Genomic DNA, 15974 nt, shown 5'->3' on the forward strand with positions numbered 1-15974 from the left:
TTTTTTCCTCTCAATCTATCCGCCCTCAATCCCCTCTGTCATATTTGGAGCCTTTGTTGTAACACAAATTGGATTCTTTTGGAGGTGCCCAGGTCAGCTATTCATTAAGTGGCAGAGAGAGATAGAAAGAGAGGGAGGGATGCAACAAAGCCGGGAGCTGCTACTGTATATGTGATGATGTTTGGCCTATAACACATCACCTCAGTGTTGTCCTGCATGCATAATCTCATCCGACAAGCCTGGCTGAACACACACACACACACACACATGCACACACACAGGTGAACATGTCACCACTGACCTCTATTTTTAGACATGAATGTTCACACAAGCATGTGAACTTATTACTGTGGTTTGTAGCTTTGGTCTAACGCAGCTGATTCCACTGAAAGCTTCAAGGGATAGTTTGGATTTTTTTGAAGTGGGGCTGTATGGGTTATTTATTTATGTTCAGCGTGTTACATACAGAAGATGTCAGTCAACACGTCCCCAGTTTGGAGAAGCAGGCAGGAGTGTGACAGAAGATACTGATGTACTGCTGTGGATTTGAGGTCAGCAGCAAAATGTATTTAATCTACCTAAAAAAAATCAATATTGGTTTAAGTGTACGCTTGAGAGTATTTTTACTGCTTTACCTTTTCATCAGACAGCCCATTCTGACAAGAAAGCCATTAACGGTTTCAGTTTCCCATCTATGCTCTTGTCAATGCCACCAGTCTCCATTGACAAAAAGGGTAATTTTAGCTCGCTGAACGCAGGAGCTGCTGGTCTACTGTTGCTTCCATCAGGTAGTTAATGTTATTGTGTGACTTTGCTGTGGAAACTGAGCTTTAAACACTGTAGTCACACAATAACAATACAAAAACACCTTTTTTACATTTGGCTGCTATGAAATAAACTTCCAGTGTCTCTCAAACTGCTTGAAGTGGAGAGACATTTAAACAAGCTTTGAAGAAATGGCAAATAGTCTCTCATAAAAGGTACCATGAAAAAACTAATACAGTGTTGTTTTGTATGTATGTTTATTTCTGTATGTAATTTTATGAATATTGTATTTGCACCCGACGGTCATGTCAGACTTGGCATCTTGACCCCATTAGAGGATCACAGCATAAATAAGCCTGTGGCTTTATTGTGTGATTTAATCCTCAACATTATGTATGTGGTAACTGTCCTCAGGTGAAGCAGTTTGATGTGTATTTTATGATTAGCAAATAATTTAAATATAAATCTATCTAACACAAACAAAATCTGCTGAATGCAGCAGTAGACCAGCAGCTCCTGTGTTCACCAGTTAAATCACTGTTTCTCAATGAAGAGAGGGATATAACGTATGTTATTTGTACTTTTAAATTTATGGTATAGTTATGAAATGTTGTTTTCCGTATCTTTACAATAATTGCATCTTTGTACCTTATAAAATGTATATTTATTTTGGAAATTCATTCTACATCGTAGCACCACAGTTGATATAACTATTATTGTTGAAGCACACCTGTCTCACCTTTTGCTAATGAACTTGTAATGATTTAAATGTAACAGTGATTAAACAGAGTAAATCTGATTAAGCAATATGCAAAATGTGTAGTTCAGACCCCAGACTTTTGTTTTTAATTTAAGCTATTAGTAAATGTCAACATTGGCATCCTGATATTCACTAGAACTTTAATTTCTTTGAGTTATATATTGGCTTCATTTTCCTATTGAAAAAAACTATCTGACATAGAGGTTAATCAGTGGAAATATTCCAAATATAGCATACTACTATCTATTTTATGGATAACCTGCCTAACTTTGTGTTGCAGTCCCTGTCTGTGTTTTGGTGCGTACGAACATGTTGTTTGTATTTTATATCTGCGTCTGTCTATTGCTGTTCCTTGTTTCTGTTGCTGCTCTGCATGTTAAGCTTAGTGTGTGTGGTTCTTTCATGCTGTGTGCATAACAGTTTGTGCTCAAACGCTTTGTTGTTGCTGTGCAGTTGTTTGGCTGTTGCTCTGCTGTTTCCTGTTACTCTGCATGTCTTGTGTTCTGTCTTGGGAGTTCCTGTTTGTTGTAGCTGTTGCTGCCCTCATTGTGCCTTTGCCATTGTTGTGTGAAATTTATCATTTTACAGGTTTCAAAACATCTTGCCAAAGGACTGCAGATGAAATTAAGCCCAAAGCTAACACTGGCACATTTACAGAAATGTTAATTAACCTCGGGGTGAATAAGCCCAACCTGTTGAGACTGGATACGTTTCCAGTGCGATTGTTTTCAGGGAAAAAGCGCACATCACTGTAGATTATAATGTTGTTTCTGTGTATTGCCTGTATTTGTTTGGTCAGCTGGTTGGGCTAGTGTAGGGCCTAAACGAAGCTGTTGTTGCGGTGGTTTTTGGTGCGCATTGATGTGCTTTTACGCAGTGGTTTGGGCGATGCTGCTGTTTAATTGTTCTACTCCACGCGGTGTTATTGGTCATGCTGTTCAGTTGTTTATTTGTGCGTATTTACGCGCGGCGTGCGTCCTTACTTAATGTTGCTGATTGTTGTTCATGTTCCGCCGTTTTTTATCCATGTATCGCAATTGTGCTCCATCCTCTAGCAACGAATGCAGCTGTTGAGTTTAAAATGTGAATCTGTCGTGATACTTTTGTGGCAGCCCCGATTTAAATCAATGTCTACAGATATGACCTAACTGAAAATGATATTGATTTTTTTAGGTTGTATTTTTTCAGGTGGCTAAAAATAAGTCAGTAGTTTTTGTTGCTGACCCCCCAACACACACACACACAGACACACACACAGCAGTAGATTGCTTAGCTGCTGGACTCCAGCCTGCTTCTCCAAACTGGGGGCATGCCGACTGACTGAATGTAATATATTGTCCATGGCAAAGTGCCCCATACAACCTCAAGTCAAAAAATCTGAGCTACACCTTTAAGCCTCATATAAATAAAACCCGTCATTTTGTTTTTCCTCCCTCTAGTCAAAGGTGAGGATGTAGGCTGCTGTTAAAGCATCTCTCTTTTCCCCACACCTAAAATCTCTCCTGTTTCTCTCCTGTTAACATTTCAACCTGAAACCCTGATAGTGTTTTTCTTCAGACTTGGGGATAAAGTATAGTTTGACTTCTCTCCAGTTTCTAATGAGGCTTCCATTAATAGCTTGAACCCTGTCTTTCAGTCTCTTTGTCTTCCCTCAGCCCCTCTCGCCGTCCCTCTCCTCATCGATTATTGATGGAGCGAAGGGGCAAATTGTTAAGTGGGAAGCTGAAAAGAGATCCATTACAGAAAAAAAGCTAAGTTACACAACGCTGTGGGTTAAATATAAGGGTTTTATTTTGGGAACAAATCAGTCATGTGAGAAAGGAAATGTGAAGGATGGATGAACAAGATGAAAAGACAGATGAGGGCTGGAACAAAACTCTGAATTTTAAAGGAGAACATTAAAAAAAAGATTAAACAGAAAACTTTAATGGAGAACTTTTATCTCAGACTTCTCTTTTACCTTGACCCTCTCTGAAGCGATCAAAGACGGGTGAATAACAGAGGGAGTGGCAGCAGAGCAGTAATGTAGAAGTGAAGGCTTGTGTTACTGCATGTTGATTGGCTTGCAATAATATCTAATTACAGATCAGGACAGTTAGAGCAGACATAACCCTGTCAGGTATAGTCAGCACACTAGCAGTCTATGGTTAATGTATAGGCAGATGACGCACAGAGATAAAGCTGACAGGGAGAACAGATATTTGGGTCAGACTAATTCTCATTATTTATTTGTTTGTAAGGGTAGTCACAGATTACTGCTCATTTGGAATAAGAGAGCTCATTAACCTTGGTTAAATGAATGTCGAAGTGAAAGAAACACTTTGCGTATCTGTGACACAAAACTCAAACACTGGCAGGTGACAGGTAATCAAATGTTGACAAATACGTATTTACAGATGTAACATATGATAACATTAATCAGGGTTTTAAACTCAAAGTCAGGGTCCTCAGGTGCTCAATGACATTCTGGTTTCTTTTTATTCCCATTTTCCACCAAATTAGTTTCAGTTCTGAAGCCAAAAATTTTGAATTGATCCATTGTAATCAAGGATGTGTCATCAACTAAGGGCATTGCACATCATGTTGATCCCCTGTACACTTTTGTTCCTTTATTACAGATTTGAATCATGAGCCAACTATTAATGAGGCCACTGCACGCTCTTCTTTATCACTCAGTGTCTCCATTGTTCCCACATTTTCATGGACAAACTTTCAAACCTTTCCATGACTTTCAAGGACCCAGTTTTAAGAAAACATTGTTTTTGCCCTACTAGCCCAAAGTTTTTCAAACATAACAAATTCACACTCTATTCAAAGATGGTTTTAGCCAGCCTGCAAACATGAACGTCACACATGGACGCATATAAAGCTAAGTTACATCAACAAAATACATTATCCTTGAGGTTACATTATTTGGAAGGTTATCTTAACTTTTAATGTTTTTTGTATCGTTTTTTTTACAAATAATATGACTTTTCCAGGCCTGGAAAATGTCATTTTGAAATTCCATGTTTTTTCCATGATCATAGGAGCCCTTAATATGACACAAACTTTAAGACAAACTTAATGTTTAGCAGCACCTTGAAACTTGATGCCCCTTTTGGATTCTAATCTTATGTTAAAAATGAATCCACGTAATTTTCATCCTCATTTTCCATATTATGACTTTGCTGCGTTACTCTATTCTGCACACAAAATGTCCTAAAAAGAGAGATTCCTTTTCTGTTGCTCGTACGGAGATTTCTTACATATTTTTCTTAGTTAAGTTTATTTTGGGAGGTTTCTTTATCATCAGACATGAACAGAATTGAAAACCTCCCTTGACACAAATTTGTATTTTATGATACTGGGCGACATTAATAAAATCGACTCATCTGTAAAATAATTCTGCATCACTTTTTGAGATGAACTGTTTCCTAAAACAGTAAAACAGTTCTGAGTGGGTTGCAGTTTGCTGCCATACGTTCATAAATTCAAAGCTGTACAATAAAGGCCACAGATTATGCATTCACAGTGAGTTTTGGACGCCCTCTGGTGGAATAAAATGTACCAACCACAACCTCAGCAGGAAATTTACTCATATAATTAAAATCTAATGTCAAATATCTACAGTGTGACCAGAGACAAACAGTGTTTGTCTCACAAACAGTGTTTGTCTCTGGTCAAAACTTTCGGAGACTTTCAAAAGAGTATTTTAAAATCACATTTTCACAGAGCTGAATCAGACACATCTACTGATTTGGAAATTGGCACATATCAGTCTTTATTACTTATCTTCAATATACTGTGGACATCATTTTGTCAGATGCACATATCATGATTGGATACAAAACAACTATAAACACTGAAAAATATTTATTATTATTCTGCACACAAAGATATAAGGGTATATTATATTGCAATAAGATATTGCAGCAAAATGAGCTGATACATTTTTAAAACCATTCTGAAAAAAAAACAAGTTAAATTCACCCTGTGGAGTTTTTATGTTTTTATGTAAACAAGTGAGGTCAGTTTGCATTCAGTGTTACTCAACAAAACACACCGTGTTTATCCTAGAGCTCTAACAAACGTGTGTAATGCATTTTCTTCCTCATAAAACATTTGCAAAGCCGATTTTCTTTTAATCCTGCTTTGTTTACAACAATGTTTACTAGCAAGCAGTCACATGATAATTCACACAGCTACTGGAGATCCGAAACTCCAAAGGAAATCTTAAAGTCTTTGGCGACATTAGCAAGCAATATTCCTCACCCCCTTTCTAATGATTTCAGAACTAATACAAAATTTCATAGGATTTGTCTGTCTTTTAATCCTTGTTTCTCAGTCTCAAGCCCATTCTTTTTTTGTTTTTTTATTTAACATGTATTTTTTTATTTAATTTTTTTAGGTAACAAAAAATATAATCTCACCTTCAACAGGAGGAAATGGTGTGTTTGTGTAAGACTTTCAGGCATGGATTAATGCACATTTGGTGCTCGGTTGAGGGCTTACAACAGCAGCACAGTGTTTGTGGGATTGACTCAAAATAAGCCACAGTGCCCATGTTCATCGTGATAAAGGCACATGTAATCCAGCGTAACAGTGTGGCTCATGTATGTATTTTTAATACAGTGCATTCAGAAAGCAATCAGACCCCTTCACTATGATTTTATTTTGTTATCTTGCAGGTTTAAGCTCAAATGATTTAATTTCCCCTCATCAATCTACACATAATATCCCATTTTTTGAAATTAAACAAAAAAAAGCAGGACAAAAAGGGCACTTAAAATTGAGCTCAGGTGCTTCCCATTTCTCCTGATCATCCGGGAGATAATCCTTGTTTCTGCACCCTGATTGGGGTGCACCTGCTGTGAATCCAAGTGACTGGACATGATGTGGAAAAGCACACGCCTGTCTGTAAACGGTCATACAGCTGACGATACACAGGTTGGAAATGTCGTTCTACATGTGCATATGCCGTTACTGCTTCTAGTGATTTTAAAAATTCTATGTCTTTTTCCAGTCCTTAAACTGCACCGTGCTCTCAGAGCAAAAACCAAACCACCAAGCTTCCTGAGCGCACTGTGTTTTTTGCATTAAAACGGAGGTAAGAAGTAAGATTCATTCTTTGATTACACAGACAAAAAATGTGTTTGGGTTTTTTTGTTGGTTTTTTTTTTCCTTTCAAAAATATTTTTTTTTGGCTTTTATGCCTTAAATATATCAACTTAAAGTCAAAGAGGGAGAGAGAGAGAGAGAGAGAGAGGGGGCGACATGCAGCAAACAGCCGAGGCCAGAATCGAACCCGCTGCTGCTGCAGCGAGGACACAACCTCTGTACATGTGGCGCCTGCTCTCGCCACTGAGCCACCGGACGCCCCATATGTGTCAGTCTGATGAATTCATCATAGGTTTTTTCATGAGATTTGTTAACAGTGAGAAAAAAGTGAAGAATATCAACGGCCCTGACCTTTAAAGTGTCATTTTTCATTTATTAGTATTGGGCAATTTGGACAAATATATCAGCTATCTGCAACTAGCTGAGTACATTGCTTTTTTCTGTCATTTTATTTCACATACTTAATGGTGTGCCTTGAGAGAATAATAAGAGCAGCTGCCCAGCGTTAAAATGGAAGACGGCAGGGAAAACAGCGTGTGCAGCCGGCATATTTTCACATATAACTTGGTAAATTAAGGGTTTATTTCGACCGAACTAAAGTTACTAATTGTTGGATCAATCCTTTAACCAAGACAGTTTTAGAAAATTTTATTTTCTGACTGTCCAGTTTAATTTAGTGTGTTTTCTGATTAGCTAACATTTCAATTAAGCTCACCTTATTTCTGTGAAAGAGATGCTGCGTTCAAATGGGGCCGTGTTTCGATGTTCACGAGAAGTGACCACATGAAGGCCTCCCTGATGTGGTATTCATGACCTTGTAAATTTTGTGAGCTCTGAGTTCATAACTTTGTGTACATGACTTCCCATGTCGTAAACACTAGTAACATTTGAACTCAGCAAGAGAAATGTGAATACAAAAGGTTGTATTTTTCCATTAAATAAGGAAAATATGTCTCAGAATATATCTTTTCTAGACATTTTGTGAAAAAAAACACGAACATGCCACTCGTACACATCTCCAAGCTGATGCACACAGTTCTGCGTGACTGTATCGGCGATTGCAGGTTGTTGTGCTGACAAGTTTAACCCATCTTGTGCATTAGTAGTTTTGTTTTCTTATTTTCAGTCTTACATTTCAGAGATACCTGCATGTTTATCATTACCACATCATCATTACAGCAAAGTCTTTATGAGAAGGCAAATGCGTGTGGTCGTGACATGAGTCCATCAGCTGCTGAGTCTTTTTCTGCAGTTTTATTCTGAATGTGTTTTCTGATGAAAAAGAAAAGACGTCTATCCCCAGTGTGGTGTTACTATAGTGAGCGGCTCCCGGTTGCATCCGTTGATAATCGGCCAGGGGTTGAAGTATGGGAAAACTGGCTCTTTGAATTTTGCGTTATAGAAGGTAAAGAGGTGACTCATGTTCCCCGCATCGTAAAACCCCACGTCACCACGACTGTAGTCCAGGTAGACCCCCACCCTCCTGGGGGGTTTGGAGGGATATATCAAGCTCTCGTCTGAGTCGGTGCACGCTTCGTACTCACTGGTGCCGTCTCCGTTGTCCCTTAGCACCAGGGTCCAGAAACCATCATCTGGGCAGAGACTGATCTCCTCCTTCCTGTTGACGGAGGCTGCGGCTACACCCAGACCCCACGCTGTCTTAGAGCCCACCTCCACCTCCCAGTAGTGTCTGCCAGAGGAGAAGGCTTCAGAGCCCAGGACGATGTTGTAGAGGGTGAAGCGCTCAGGGTTGTTGGGCAGGTTGGGCTGGATTTTTCCCACCTGGACGCTGGTGCGACATTGGGACACCCACAGGCAGGGGTATGCTGTGTTCGGGTCGAGGGTCACTGCTGTGACAGCTGAGAGGGAAAAAAAAAAAAAGAGTTAGAAATGCAACAACAAACGTTCTTACAGAGAATGACCCGAGAAAGACTCCTCGGCTGTGACCTTCAACAAGATACTGAACGCCTCAACGAGTGTAAGACGAGCTTGATAAGAGCATCAGCTACATGGATACAGATGAAATATAAATGATGCTGCGTCAACATGTAACTCCATAGATTCATTAAATCCAGTGTTGCAGTCTTGTGTTACACAATCAACAACGTCTGACATGTTGTTGGCAAATGACCCAAAATGAGTCTTTACACTCTTGACTTTGACTCTGTGGCAGAAGTTCAGAGAGCAAGAATAGTCATGTTTGAAACTGTCGTCTGACTCCTCCAGAACGAGCAGGCTGATACGAGAGTGAACATAAAATGCAAAACACAAAAATGTCTTTTGTAGATAAATCCATGTTGTCTTAAAGCAGCAGTTGTTTAAAGTCTTCTTAGCCTGAGACAATGGGCCTCATGCAAGAAATATAAGAACAAATTTTCTTTAGGAATATTAGTGGGCATGCAAACGTAGCCGCTGATTCAAGTGGGATCTGGACTTTGGCTTGGAGTGGTCCACTATTTTTTGTCAATGAAATTAAAACTACATTTTAGTCTTTTTTAGTCTTTTTTCGTAAACAATACTGTATGTTGATAAAGTCACAGTTAGTGTTTGATGACTTTGGTTTCATCCTGTCGGCGTCTCCTCCTATTCATGGAAAAAAGAAGGTTGTTGACAAATATTTCATTGTAGTTTTTAAAGAAACAACAATGTCAACAGTGCTGTAGAGGGTGAAGCGTTCGGGGTTGTTGGGCAGGTTGGGCTGAATTTTTCCAGAGACACCCAGAGGCAGGGGTAGGCTGTGTTTGGGTGGAGGGTCACCGCTGATAGCTGAGAGAGCGGTACTGCATGTTGATTAAGTAAAAGTTAGTGTAAAGTGACGTTGGTTGCGTGCTGTCTGCGTCTCGTCTTGTGGAAAAAGAGGTTTCTGACGGACATATTTACTCATGGTTTTGGTGACTGCAAATTTTTGACAGAAACAGTGTTGCAGTGCGATCTGGTATTTTTTAAGCCTCTGCTGCATAAACTGCTCTTGTACGGGGTTGGAAACTAACTTTTTTGGCTTTCTGTCACTGTGGCTGGTGAACTCCAAAATCTGCCAGTCACTCAATAGATTATCAATGTTTCTGTGGCTGGTGAGTGAAGCACATTTAGCAGCCACTTGCACATTTTACCAGCCATTGGCTGGTGGCTGATGGTGCTAATTTCCAACCCTGCTGTTGTAAGGGTGTTCGTGTGTGTGTGTGTGTGTCTGTGTGTGTCTGTGTGCGTCTGTGTGTCTGTGCATGTGTGAGTCAGTATACCTGGCTGGAAAATTGAGCTCATTTTCCTCCAGGTCCTGTACTGCAGAGGTCCCAGGAACTCTCCAGACTGCAGGTCCACACTCACCTCTGGGGGGCGCTCAAAGAAGCTGTCGGCCCTAACAGAGAGAAAGAGAGTGACAGAGATAGAGATAGATAGATAGATAGGTACTTTATTGATCCCGAGGGAAATTTAAGTGACAATGAAAGATAAAATTATTAAAAGCAAGAGGAAGCCCGAGAGTGAAGGGAAACTTGCCTATAGTTTTTTTTACACAACTGTGAAGTTGTGAGGTTTCTTATTATTATTAAATATCAAACTCTTTGTAAAAGAAAAAAAAATGCTACAGCACCCTTCTTCTGTTTTTGTGTAGAAAAAGTGGTCCAGTGTGTAACATTTAGGAGAATTTAGTGTCTTCTAGCAGTGAGGATTGCAGATGACAACCAGCTAAAACTTCTCCCTGTTAGAATTCCTTCATTGTTTATTGTTCAGGAGGTTTTTATCATGAGACACATTATCTGCAGAGGAAATCTCTCTGAAAAACAGACCCTGTGATTTACAGTAAAACTTCAAGTAACAGCCTTCCTCGTGGCCAGCAGTTGGCATGACTATGTGACACAGATGCCACGCTTAGCCACAATCATACCCAAACATCCTGTTTCTGCAACACTTACTTACAAAACCATATGCCATTACCTTGTGACTTCAGTCATTTGATTTGCAATAACAGTCACAAAGAGATAAGGGGGGAAATGACCGAGAAATGAGTGAGTAACTCAATAAGAAATCAGTGTCGTCTGATGATCAAGAAGAAACTCACCCTCCAATGAAATCTTTGATTCCCTGAAAGAGAGCAGATCACAACAAGTCTGTGATTAAAAAAATACGCCAGTCTCTGCTGTAACATGCGGATAATGTTGCTGCACTTCTACATGACAACAATATCCTTCTGTTTTTGTCCTTTCTGTTATTTTCATGCAGCTGACTGCTTTTTCGGGCTCTCTAGATACAGAGACGTGAGCTCATCTTTTATCCATTCTCTCTCATACCTTGAGCTGCTCTGGGTTTTCGTCTTCTCTGAGTTTGAGGCGAAGCTCGTCCGCCATGCTTTCCATTTGGCTGATTTGCTCTGTGGTGTGAGTCAGTGCCTCCTCCAGCTGGTTCAGCTTCTCCTCTTTCTGCTTCTGCAGTTTCTCCCTGATGCGCTCCTCCTCCTCCAGGAGGAACTCCCTCAGACGGCCAAACTCTGCAGTGACCATCTCCTCCAGATCTCCAGCTCGCTCCTGAGACACAAGAACGACTCCCATCAGTAAGAACATAAAAAAGATTCTGTGATGTTTCAAAACTAGGCCTAAATAATCTCATTTTTGAACATGAATGTTGCTGTATAATCATTTTTTTCTTTTCCTATGAGTTTCTGTGAAGCGAGACATTTACTGCAAATGTGTCAGTCAACAAAGTCCAACCTTAACGTTGTTTCCATTTGTCTGACCAACCAAACCAATACTGATCCCATCACCTATAGATACTAAGAAGAGACTAAATGTATGACTCTTATAGCCTTGGTTTTAAAGGAAAAACGCCACTACTCTTATTTCACTGCAGGCCCAATCTTCACTGGCACACAGGGGCTGTTCTTTCAAATATGTTGCACTTCTGGGAACCAGAAGAATGAAGACTGTTGACTCCTTGTGCAAATATGCAGAAAAGAGGCCATGTTGTTTGACCATGAGGGACTGAAACCAAACCTACAGATACTTTTTACTGGGGTTTTTTTTTTTTACTGTTTTGTTTTGTGTTAGGAAACACCCTGCATTTTGCTTTTGTTTTATACATTTTGACAGTTTCACTTTCTAACACTACTAGGCTTAATGGAAAGCACATAGTGGCAGGATGTGTGCTTTACTGCCATGACCCTTTATACTTTTAATCCACTTCACTTTTACTATACTTTTACTGCACCACATTTATCCGACAGCTTTAGTTACTTTACTAATCAAATTTTTAAAAAAGTAACAGAAAATATTATGAATATTTTATTATTATGATTGATCGTAGAATATATGATGGATTGTTACGGGTGAAATTACAAAAATTCTAAATAATCTATGAATTAAGTGAAAATTATCTCAATCAAGTCCAAAAATCAAATTCAACTTTCACATAAATGCATTAGCAATAATAATATGATTTATAACTCACTGGGATAATTTTTCTGTGTTTAGGACTTTTACTTTTGATTTGTTTTAAGTTCATTTTGTGCTTAATACTTATGTTCTTTTTCTTAAAAGAGAATTTCACTGATTAAGCATTGCAATCCTGTCACACTGTTCACTCTTCACACTGACTCATGATTTTTTTTTTTAAGGATCAAAATTAATGCAAGCCTAATCAGAGGCGTGCTTTTTTTTAATTCCACACATTTCTCTGCTTTGTCAAAACATGACACAATACCCACAATGCAATTTGACCACTAACAGTTAGGTAAATGGATGCACAATCCCAATACTGACATCCAATGACAAATAAGCTGCTTTATTCAATTCAACTGTTTTATTGGGTTTTTTTGCTGTTGGGGTTTTGACCAATTTGTTGCTTTGTTTTAAGAAATTGCACATGAATTCTACTTCCTGTTAATTTTGAAGATTTTTTTAAGGAAGTTATTTATTTGTTACATTTTGTTTCACAAAATTAAGAAATCTGTTTTTAAGTGGAGCCTTATTTTGCATTACACATAAGAGAATGACCCCAGTCACTGGTATCTGTAATCAGTACCGACTGAAACCCAGTGTCGGGAGCGTGCAGCCCTAATTTAGAAGAGGATTCAGGTTTGTTATGCTAGTTAATGCAGCCTCGAGCGGAGATAAGGAGCGAGCTACAGAGGTCTACTATTCCCATTTCTTCTAACGCAGCAGTTTTATACATTTTCAAACTTGTCTTTTTGAGGACATTATCAGACTTTGTTTCTTCTGGAGCCACAAAAAAACTTGTATCAGATGCTGTCATAATCCCCAAGACCTGTAAACAGACTTTGGCGTGTCAGTGGAGTTCCCCTTCCAGTAATGTAATCAATGCAGGCCTTTACTTGAAACAGAGGGCTTTCTTTTTTATGTTGCAGTATTGGCAACTTTAGCTAACTTAAATAAAAGAAAGGAATACTTAATTTATTCCTAAAACAGGTAAACAGACAAACATAGCCAGATAGACGGGCACAATAACAGTCACAAACACACGCAGAGGAAGAGAAATTTGCATGAAAAGACGAATTGTCGAACTTCCTCTCAAACTTGTTGACCCACATCCTGTCATACCGACAGAGAAACAGAGAAGTGAAAATCTGTGAATGTGCACATAAACTAGGTCAAACTGACAGACAGCAAGACACACGGGCAAGACGTTCAGACAGACAGACGGGGTAGAGTCTGTAGTGACACAGAGCAGAGACGTGTCGTTATCTGCTGCAGCAGAAACACTCAGCAAACACGATACACATATCTCTGTTCAACACACGAATAAACTGAGAGACCTCTGTTTGAGGTGAGCACTGCTGTGGCGGAAAAGAAACCAAGCTGAAATTCAGTGAGCTGTTATCTCTATCTGTGAGGGTGTGTGACATAATTATTGTACTCTGTGTGTGTGTGTGCGCGCGTGCGTGCATGCATGCGTGTGAGTTATAGAGTTATAGAGATTGTGGGAAAGACAAACATGACATGACGTGCATGAATGTTTATTGACCACCTGCTTAATTTCAGGAAGACCGTCTGCAAAAACATGAGAACCATCACGTTTACACAAACAAAGCTGAGTAACAACCTGTTATGTCACCACCAGTCATAACCAGGACGACTCATGCGTCTGTCAGACCGGTAAAGGTGGAGGTATGCATTTGAATGCTGCTTAGTGACCAGAATTTCTGGTTCTTGTCTTTAACAATGCTTCAAACAAACATAAACACACTCATGTTGCTACCTTTATGAGGAGGATCTTTTCATTGGTCTGTCTTTGGAAAAGTGTGGCCTCCTCAGTCTGCAGCAGAACCCTCTCCAGAGCGACAGCCTGCTTATCCTGCAGCAGAAACACACAGTCACATGTTAAATATCATTAAGAAGTGATGACGCTTAACAAGATTTTGTTTAAGTTCATTTCATTGATGCGTCTGCTTTCAAAAACAACATCTCTAATGGGAGTCATATGATTCCTTTCCTCAGCTGACCGCTCTCTCCAACAAACTCAAACAAAACGGAAAATTCAGCGCCAGTAAAACATGAGAGGCCTCTCAGAGCATCTTCAAACAGACTGATGGTGGTCAGCTGCAGGGTCAAAAGTGCGGAGGAGTAATAAGAGCTCACACTGTTCTGTTGAATTCCTGTAAAACACCCATGGGCTGCCAGAGAGTCTGCTTTAAAAAATAACTGCCATAAAAAAAATCTTTGACTTAATTTTGTTTATTTAATAAATTAAATCTTATAGAGGTACAACAAAAACTAAATTTGACATTAAAATGAAAAAAAAACCCTGAAAAAGTAAACTAAAAAATAAAACGCAAGCATCAAAAATGATTTTTTAAAAATATTTTTTGTTTTTTCATGAGAAACCTCAGATTTTTTTTCTTCATGTAACTCTTTTGTTAGCGTGAGTTTTTTTTGTTTTTGATTTACGACAGCAGGTTTTTTTCCCTTCAGATTCAACAGCTTCACTCAGTTTTTTTCCAAGCAAAACAGTGACACAAAGTTACACAGTGGAAAAAAATGAGACAAAAAACAACAAAACCTTGACACTGAAAAAAAAATGACATGAAGAAAAAAACATCAAATGATTGTTATCGGAAATCACATCAGAAAGAGTAAAACACCAGAATAAAATATATCTGGTACAAAAAGTTGAAACTGACAAAAAAAACATCTCATGGGAAAACAAAACTGACCCTGGAAAAAGGACATGAGAAAAAAAAAGTATCATAAAATCTATAATTTTTAATGCTTGTTTAATTTATTTTTTTCAGTGCTCAATTTTACTGTTGTAGCCAAAGCAGTGACAGAAAGTTGAAACAGAGGAAATATAAAATAAATGTATCTGACACTGAAAAAAGAAAGATTCAAAAATCTTTGTTAACGCCTAAAATATTTTTTCAGTGGAGTTTTTGTTATCTTACAGTGCTAATGGCATTTTCAGTGCCAACATGTATTTACACTGTTCTTGCTCCATAAATCAACTGATCTTTATTTGACATTTATTAGTGTTTGTATAACTTGATGTCCTTCCAACAAGGGGAGGACTGTCAAATGAGCACGGATGAGATGGCACTCCCTAAAACTTAAAGTTTAGAGATCCATATTAACTTCTATCAAAAAATGCTGTCAACACATTCATCACCAAGTACTTTCTCTCTGTGTTAACTCGGGTTTAAGGTGAGATGTGCCACACATTGGGCCTAGGATCAGAAGCAAACGTGTCTAAAGTCAGCCAATCAGACAGTACCCTGTAGTTCTCAAAGGCCTCGGTAATGGGGATGACATTGTGGGTCTTGTGGTCCCGGGACATGCCGCACACCAGACAGATGGGCAGCTGGTCGTCCTCACAGTACAGCTTCAGCTTCTCCTCATGCTCCTCGCACATATCCATCCACAGGCGCGGCCAGAGCCCGATGGACGAGGCCACGCTGCTCATGCTGGACCCGGGCTCGCGCTCCTCCGGCTCCTCCAGAGCACCCTCCGAGTCCCAGCCGTGCGTCCCCGCGGCTGTGTCCATGGCCCGGGCTCTGCGCACACTGTCCACCACGTTGCACAGCAGCGAGTTGGGTCGCAGTTTACGTCCGCACGACTTTCTGCACTTTGGGCAACTCGACAGCTCGTCCGCCTTGGCCTCCCAGCACTGGATGATGCACACCTGGCAGAAGTGGTGTCCGCACTCCAGGATCACCGGCTCCTGGAAGAGCTCCAAACACACCGGGCAGGTGAGCTCCGACTGCAGCTCCTCAATAGCGTTGGCGTCCGCCATTCTCGGCTGCACACATAGTTCTGAAGTTAAGATAAGTCTGATGACAGCACAGTAAAAACTAGACTGCGGTTTCACACACACACACAGAGGGAGGAAGAGGAGGAGAGAGGGAGGG

General features: G+C 39.7%; 1 protein-coding gene across 1 annotated transcript; it reads right to left on the reverse strand.

Annotated features, from left to right (window-relative positions):
• Window positions 1-5263: 5263 nt before the first annotated feature.
• Window positions 5264-15964, reverse strand: LOC121947877 (zinc-binding protein A33-like). Its single transcript, XM_042493037.2, has 6 exons — window positions 15341-15964; window positions 13832-13927; window positions 10912-11145; window positions 10683-10705; window positions 9865-9980; window positions 5264-8484 (listed from the first exon to the last, which is right to left on the reverse strand). The coding sequence occupies exons 1-6, from the start codon at window positions 15857-15859 to the stop codon at window positions 7919-7921; spliced, it is 1554 nt and encodes a 517-aa protein (XP_042348971.2). The 5' UTR covers window positions 15860-15964; the 3' UTR covers window positions 5264-7918.
• Between the last annotated feature and the right edge of the window lie 10 nt (window positions 15965-15974).

The sequence above is a fragment of the Plectropomus leopardus genome, chromosome 8, assembly GCF_026936395.1.
Source record: "Plectropomus leopardus strain MGB_pleo_1.0 chromosome 8, ASM2693639v1, whole genome shotgun sequence".
Classification (NCBI taxonomy): domain Eukaryota; kingdom Metazoa; phylum Chordata; class Actinopteri; order Perciformes; family Serranidae; genus Plectropomus; species Plectropomus leopardus.

What these genes read in the sequence shown, in the direction of transcription:
- LOC121947877 (XM_042493037.2), bottom strand. Translation starts at nt 15,859, where the DNA reads ATGGCGGACGCCAACGCTATTGAGGAGCTGCAGTCGGAGCTCACCTGC. An exon ending in AAAACCCAGAGCAGCTCAAG is followed by an intron (nt 10,706 to 10,911) that starts GTATGAGAGAGA and finishes GCTCTCTTTCAG; the next exon opens with GGAATCAAAGATTTCATTGG. An exon ending in ATCAAAGATTTCATTGGAGG is followed by an intron (nt 9,981 to 10,682) that starts GTGAGTTTCTTC and finishes TCTCTCTGTTAG; the next exon opens with GGCCGACAGCTTCTTTGAGC.